The sequence below is a fragment of the Talpa occidentalis genome, unplaced genomic scaffold (genome assembly GCF_014898055.3).
Source record: "Talpa occidentalis isolate TD23 unplaced genomic scaffold, MPIMG_talOcc4v2.1 talOcc4.7, whole genome shotgun sequence".
In the NCBI taxonomy this organism is placed as follows: domain Eukaryota; kingdom Metazoa; phylum Chordata; class Mammalia; order Eulipotyphla; family Talpidae; genus Talpa; species Talpa occidentalis.
The window spans coordinates 2,413,021-2,420,258 of NW_023605083.1; the positions used below are offsets into that span (position 1 = coordinate 2,413,021).

The 7,238-nt window shown below is 63.4% G+C and overlaps 1 protein-coding gene across 1 annotated transcript; it reads right to left on the reverse strand.

The window, feature by feature from the left end:
* Positions 1-22: 22 nt before the first annotated feature.
* Positions 23-6,452, reverse strand: BARHL1 (BarH like homeobox 1). Its single transcript, XM_037492957.1, has 3 exons — positions 5,801-6,452; positions 1,857-2,079; positions 23-325 (listed from the first exon to the last, which is right to left on the reverse strand). Exons 1-3 carry the CDS (start codon positions 6,264-6,266, stop codon positions 31-33), a joined length of 984 nt encoding a protein of 327 aa, XP_037348854.1. The 5' UTR covers positions 6,267-6,452; the 3' UTR covers positions 23-30.
* Between the last annotated feature and the right edge of the window lie 786 nt (positions 6,453-7,238).

The window sequence follows — 7,238 nt, forward strand, 5'->3', positions numbered from 1 at the left end:
CGGGGCGGGCGGGGCCGGGGCGCGGGCGCTTCACCGGGGCTGCGCGGCGCGCGGGAGGACGCCGGCCAGCGGGGGCAGCGGCGGGGCCGGCTCGCCGGCGCCCTGGAGTCCGTGGATGAGGATGCGGGGCACCAGCGGCCGCTGCAGGGCAGGCGGCGGCGCGCTCGGCCCGCGGTACAGGTAGAGCGCGGCGCCGGGGTCCAGGTTGGAGACCAGGCTCTGCGGGTAGAAGTAGGGCGACGGGAACATCCTCTGCAGCGCCGAGTAGTTGCCCGCCTCCGCCAGCAGCTCCAGGCCCACGGCCGTCTGCCGCTTCCATTTAGTCCTGGGGACCGAAGAAATAAACGCGTTCGGGGTCAGGGCTCCCCGAGACCCCCCTCAGGAGTGCCGGGCCCAGGGCGCCCGCAGGGAGGATCCCACGGATGTGTTCAGGAGGAAGGGCCCGGCCCGGCCCCACCGCGCCCACGTGCTACCCGCCCCAGCAGCCCCTCGCTCGCTCTCCCGCGGCCTCCGGCGTTTGTTTATCCCCATTTTACAGACTAGAAAGCCGAGGCCCGGGCCAGTTTGGGGATGGTCTGCAAAGGGGCAGAGCCTGGATTCGAAGCCAGGCTGTGCGCCCCAAAGCCAGAGCTACCGCCAGCCCCACTGCTGGGGAGGGGCTGGTGCGGCCCTTGGAATCCCGTTGGGTGGAGACCCCCGTGCACCAGACCCCAGGGAGGCCTGGGGAAGGCGAGGGCAGTGGCCTGGAGAGAGCCGGTGGGGCGGGGCCCTAGTCGTCCCAAAGGGCTGGGCCGATTCTCCCAGCGCCCGCAGCTCTGCGGGCCCAGCTTCTGCGGAAGCTCTCACGGGTGCTGGCGCCCCGGCCGTGGCCGTACCTGCTGCCCCGGCGCCCGAGCCCAGGTCTGGCCCTCCGTCAGGAGGAAGGACCCTGGGGTGGGGGGAGTGTCTGCCTGGGCTGTGGGGCAGGCGGAGGGCCACGTGGGCTCCTGGCCAAACTTCCCGGCTGGGACCCCTGCGTGCACCTGGCCGGGGAGGTCGGACCAGCAGGCCCCGGCCCCACCCCGGCCGACTCAGCCACACCAACCCCCTTCCCCTCCCTGAATTATTCATCCTCATCATAATTTTGTAATTACTGTAACGGCCCTTAATTATTGATGCCCGGAGAAGTAATCGGTATTTATTATTAATGGGGCGATGTGTTCTGCGCTTGTTTATGGAGAGCACCGTCCCGGCCTCCCCGAGGGCCCACGCGGGTCCGTGTGGCCGCGGCGGGTGGTGTGGGGGTGTGGGTGTTGCCAGTGGGTCTGCGTCCCTCGAGCTCCTGGGGAGGGTGGCTAGGAAACACCAGGTCCGGGGCCAGTGTCGGACACACTCCGGGTCCCCAAGGAGCTGGGCGGCCCCTCCCTCCGCAGGTTTCAGGTTTCCGGACTACAAAGGCCGCAGAGGCCGGAGGAGCCGGGCGGGCCAGGGCCCCAGCCCACAAGCAGCTGTGTGGCTGGGCTGGGCTCCCTCACCTCTGGCTGTGCGGATTCCACCCCTGGGGACTGGCCCGAGACCACCACGCCTCCCCTGGCTGGGGGTGGGGGCATGCCGACTGGGGTGGGGGAGGCCTCAGACCTCAGGTGTCTGTCCACCTGTCCTAGAGGGGGTGACAGGGCCCCAAGGGTGAGGCTAGCCTGGGCTCTCTCCCACGCCTACCCGAGGAACTCTGGGTGAAGTCTTCCCTCATGGCCTCAGTTTCCCCACTTTCACAAACTCAGCTAGCCTCCCTTACTGTCAGACTGTGGCCACAAGGTCCCTGGGAGGACCAGTGAAAGGGGGGACCCTCTCCACACCCCACTCACAGCAGGCCTCACCTGCGGTTCTGGTACCAGGTCTTGACCTGCGTGTCGGTGAGGTTGAGCGAAGCGGCCAGCTCCATGCGGTCCTGCACACTCAGGTACTTCTGCCGCTCAAAGCTGCGCTCCAGCTGCGCCAGCTGATGGTCGGTGAAGGCCGTCCGGGCCTTGCGGGGCTTCTTCAGGCGCACTGGGGGGCTGTCCCTCGAGCTGGAGATCTCCCGATCGCCCTCCTCCTTCACTGGGGAGACAGCGCAGCGAGTCAGGGCGGCCTCCCTGCAGCTACCTCGCTCCCTCCCTGCCGGGAGCAAACTCCGCTCCTCCTCCTGGTGGCCCGGCAGCCACACTCGCGGCCTGCGCTCCCTGGAGGGGTGAGGAGCGGCGGGGCCACGGTGGTGAGCCCAGGGCCGGTGCACCTGCTGGAGCAGGGAAGGGCACCGGGGGTCAGGACAGGGTGGCTCTGCTCAGGGGTACGGGTCTGTGCTCCGCATCTGGGCCCCGAGGGGGGCCGGGAATGAAAGAAGCTGAGGGCTGGAGTCTGGGGAGGAAGCCCGTTTACGGGGGCCGGGAATGAAAGAAGCTGAGGGCTGGAGTCTGGGGAGGAAGCCCGTTTACCGCAGAGGACGATCGACTGGAGAACAAAGAACTGTACCCATGTCTCGCCTGGGCCCCAAGTGGGTGGGACTGTAGCAGGGGCCCCCCTTTATTGGGGACGCCCCACAACAGTCCTCGGTGCACCGGGCAGCCCCGAGGGTGAGCGCATGCAGACCCGGGAGCTTCGGGCCCTTGGAAGAACAAGCACCTCGTTTGCCCCTGGACCGCCAGACCCACTGGCTCCCGCTTCTCCCATGTGGCCCAGTTCCTGCCCCCCCCCCCCCCCCCGTTGGGACACCCCAGCACGGTCTTGCCCCTGAGGCCCGAGGATGGAACTAACTGGGGAGGATCCCCCCTTTCCTTCGGGGTTATGGAAACCCTCGATCAAACAAACTTACTGACGTTCCTCCTCGATAATATAGCCAAAGACTCCCCAAAATTGATGGCGCCCCCCACCCCTCTTTTTCCCTCTGTTTTTCTTTATGGTGAGTTTCATTGTGTGTGGCGCTGGCAGTGACGGTGTTCAGCTGAACGCGACTTGATTTTTCTCTGTAGGAAACAATCCGGTTAATTGAGCCACCAGGGAGAGAGACTTCTCCACCGGGAAGGCTGCGGTTCGCAGCAGGGAGGGCGCCGGGCGCGGGGTGCGCTGAGGCGTGCGCCTCCGGGAGAGCGCTGGGGAGCAGAGGCCGCCCCTGCCTCCCTCCTGCCTGCCCGCACTGCCCCGTCCTGGGCCGGACCGCTGGACACAGACCCCGGGAGGCCGGGACGTGCTGGGCTGAAGGGAACTTGAGTTCTGCCTCGGCAGGCGGTGAAGTTTAGCTAAGTGCGAGGAAGCAGCTACCCAAACCTCAAAGTTGATCTTCCAGAATTTTCCCTCTTGACGTAATTGCCCCACTATCTACAAAAAATCCCCCACTTCTCAGGGCCCAGGTCTGAGGGGGGATTGAGTTTGGGGTGTCAGGAAGAACAGGTTCGTTGTTGGTCTTTCCCTAATGCTGCTCCGGCTCCCGTGCAAGCTGGGCGCTCGCTCGCTGCTGCCAGTCTCCGGGAAGAGGCTCCGCCAAGAGGGGCCTCAACTGCGGCCTGGAGGTCTCGGCTCCGTGCTCAGGGTTCAAGGCCCCCCGCCAGCCCCCTGCTTGGAGGGAAGCCCTGGTTTGGTTTCTCTGCAGACTGACGGATGGACGGATGGACGGATGGACGTGAGCTCCCGCCGACAAAAAGGTGCTGCAGAGGCCTGACTTCCAAGCCGTCCAGCTTTTAAATGTTATGTTTGAGGAACCTTTGGTGCTCCTCGGCCTGGACTGACCTTCCGTTCCAGCCCTCCTTGGAAGAAATGCCCCTTCGCACAGAAGGTGGGTGGGTGGGTGGGGGTGGATCCGAGACGCCCCCCAACTGGCTCTGTGTGTCTGTTTCTCTCATCACGGTTTCTTAACTCAGACCCTGAAAAAAGTCGCCTCCACATTGGAGAAACACCCCAGACCTTGTCTCAGGGCAGAGTCCTATCTTTTTTCACCCCAGGGGGTTTTGTGGGTGCAAAGGCGGCAGCACCTGGGGTGGGGCCTGGGGCTCCCTTCCAGCGCGTCCCCCTCCAAACCTGTTTAGGCGATCCGTGGACAGCCGACTCGCCTGGCTGCCCTGATCAGGTAGCATCAGGGACAGGAGAAGAAAATTGATATTCCAATTATCTTAAATGAAACCTCTCCTCAAAATCCTTCCTACGGGCAAAGACATAGAAGGAGGCAGGAGCCAAACTCTTTGACCACCAGCCATTAACACGCAACGCTGGAGATGGTTGCCCCTGACCCTCGCCGCAAAGCTGGGGTGTTGTTGGGGATTATAAATAATAAACCACGACATCATGAATATATATTATGTGCCTCCCTCCCCCGCCCCCGCCCACACCTGTCTTTCTCCAGGGCACGTCTTCGCCTCTCACCAGGCCTGGGGGCGGGGGACTGAGGGTCACCCGGCCTCTTGCCCCTGGACCTTCTTCCTGGGCGCTGCAACTTGACCTGCCGGGTTTCCAGGCACCCTTGGCCGAGTCTCCCTGAAGGAGACGCAGCCGGCCCTTTTCATGCGAGAATGGAGGGGAGCGAGCGGTAGAGGGAGGCCCCAAATGGACTTTGGCTTGAGGTCAGGGGACGCCTGCGAATAAAGTCTTGGTTGGGAGGAGAGCGCTAAATGAGCTTCTGTAAAATTTTGTGCAGATGAGGCAGAGAGAGGGGCCGGGAGAGGCAGGGCTTCTAGCACCAGGAAGAAGTTGCTGCCTAGGGGGGTTGTCTCATGAAGGGCCCTGGGGTTAATTGCAAGACTGAAAGAGGCCTGAACAGCCTCTGTCAGCCCCTAGGTTTCTGCTGGTGGGGGCGGGGGGTGGGGGTTGTTCAGGGTCCTGACTTCTTCATAGAAAGAACTTTTGCCCCTGGCCTCAACGAAGGCCTGAAGTCAAGGTAGTGGCTGCGGGCGAGGAACAAAATAAGGAAACTCTGGTGTTTCCCTTCCCTTTCGCTTCCCCTGCCACCCTCTCCTCTCCCGCTAAGCAGATGAAAACAGAACAGCAACAATGAAAAGATTCACGGAGGTGACAAAGCGAAGGAGGGGGCCGCCAGCCCAATGTGGGGGGCACCGGGCTGGTGACCGAGAAATATCTAGGTCCCCTGCACAACCCGAGGTTGATCGCTCGATACCCCTAAAATCAAATTCAGCCAGAACCTTGTGTGGGTGCAGGGTCTTCCCCTCTCCAGTGGGCCTCGGGACCTGCCCCCAGCCAGCCGCCCTGCTGCTGGGGCTACTTTGAAGTGATTCTTGGGGGCCCAGACCGCACTGGGCCCCACAGGAGAGAAAGCCCGGTTCCTCTTCCCGTCTGGAAATCAGAGTAAAGGTGGGAAAATTCTGACTATTCTCAGAGCTCCAGCAGAAATTTCCTGCTAGGCTTTCCCTCTTGCAGAAAGGGCACTGAAGTCAGAGGCTCCGGTTCTTCCATTGCTGCCGAAAGATCTTTCTTGAGAGCCAGCGGTCTGAGGAGCCCGCTCCTGCCCACCAGCACCCCTGAAAGGGTGCCCCCCCGCCCACGTTTAGAAAGTTTGCTTTGTGAATTTGGGGGACTGTCTCCCTTGGGTACACAGTATCCCTCTTTCCTGCTCACTGTCTCTGCGGGGACGGGTCTCTTTGTTGCTCAAAGGCTTAGCCACACAACCAGAACCAGACCGACCGGACAGGCAGAAAGGTCTGGACCTGACTGCTCAGCCGGACCCTGGAGGAACTCGCAGTCACCATGCGTGTGTCCCTAAATGTGAGCCCTCAAGTTTTAATGCCAGTTTTTAGAAATAGCGCACCCCCTCCTGCATTTTCATCTCCCATTTTCTTACCTTTATACTCAGAGTCTGAAGAGGCGTTGCTGCCACTTTTGTCCAGCTTGTCTCTAAAGTCCTCCGCGGCCTTTGCCGCAAGACGGCCCCCAGGCTCAGGGGTGGCCGGCTGCCCGCTGCTAGAGTAGGGTGCACAGGCTGCGAGTGGTTTGCAGTCAGCAAGGATGTCCCTGATCAGAAAGGAGGAAGTCACAGTGCGAGACTGGGCTGGGGCCGAGAGCTGCCCAGGCTGCAGGTGGGAGTCCAGACCTGGGCCCGATGCCCCAGCAGGCCTCGGGGCGCCCGCCTCCAGACAGTCCCTTCCCGGCGAGGCTGGTGAGGAGCAGTCGCTGCTGCTCTCCGAGTGCGGACTCAGCTCCAGGGGCGTGCGGCAGTCCCCAAGCAAGGGGTCCCCCTTGGGAAGGGCGGGGCTGCCCGCGCGGTGGGAGAGAATGGAGTCGATCCCAAAGCCATTGGAGCCTTCCATAGCCAAGCTGCGACCTGTCCTCCCCAAAAGCTCCCCACCCACCCCCAACCACCGCTGCCCCTGCCCCTAGCTGCGGGCTGGCATGGGGAAGGCGGGCAGGGAGCCTGTGGGCACCTTGGACAGAGTTCAGCCTTGGGGGAGCCCGGGAGCTCTGGGCCAACCTCCTCTGCGCATTAGATCCAAAAGGGCTCAGCGCGTCTTCTGCAGCATCGCGCTGAGCCTCCGAGCCAGGGGGGGTGGTGGGAGTGTCAGGGAGGGAAGGGCGGGCGGGTGCGCCAAGTTGGGGTAAGCAAAAGGGGAGACGACAGCCTGCGCGCCCCTCTGGCGCAGAAGCGATGCGGAGATGCTGGAGTCGAAGCGGGAGCAGCCTTCTGCAGAATCCCGACCGCGGGCGTCCTCCGGGCGGGCGGCGGCCGGGGCCGCGGGGGCAGCCCGGGGAGGCGGCGGGCGGGCCGGCGTCGCGCACCTGCGGGCCCCGAGCGCACCTGGCGGCGTCAGCACCTTGGAGAGCAGCGGCCGGAGCGCCGAGTCAGCACCGCGGACAGCGCCCGCCCGGCCCGCCGGCCCGCGCCCCCCGGCCCTGCCGCGCCAACTTGTGTCACTTTTACTTTGGGGCTGGGTTTTTTTTGTTTCTTTTTTTTTTTTTCGTTGTGTTGTGTGTGTGTTTTTTTCCAGGGGACGCGCCCACGTGTCCCCGGAGTGTTGACGCTGATTGGCTCCGGCCGATTTTGGGGGTGATGTCACGGCTCGGCACGCCGCGGCCCGATCCCTTTCAGTTTGATTAAAAGAGACACTGAATTAATTACAGCACAGACCCAACTGTTTACCGGCGATTTCCACACGGTTTGCTTTCATTAGGCCGGCGATGAGGCTCCTAATGAGGGTGATTAGCCCAGGGGGGTGCGGCCCGGGGCGGGGGGCGCAGCCTGGCTCCGCGGCGGGCGGCTGCGCCGGGAGCTCCCTGAAAAGTTT

What these genes read in the sequence shown, in the direction of transcription:
- BARHL1 (XM_037492957.1), bottom strand. Translation starts at nt 6,266, where the DNA reads ATGGAAGGCTCCAATGGCTTTGGGATCGACTCCATTCTCTCCCACCGC. An exon ending in TTCAGACTCTGAGTATAAAG is followed by an intron (nt 2,080 to 5,800) that starts GTAAGAAAATGG and finishes CTGTCTCCCCAG; the next exon opens with TGAAGGAGGAGGGCGATCGG. An exon ending in ACCTGGTACCAGAACCGCAG is followed by an intron (nt 326 to 1,856) that starts GTGAGGCCTGCT and finishes TTCGGTCCCCAG; the next exon opens with GACTAAATGGAAGCGGCAGA.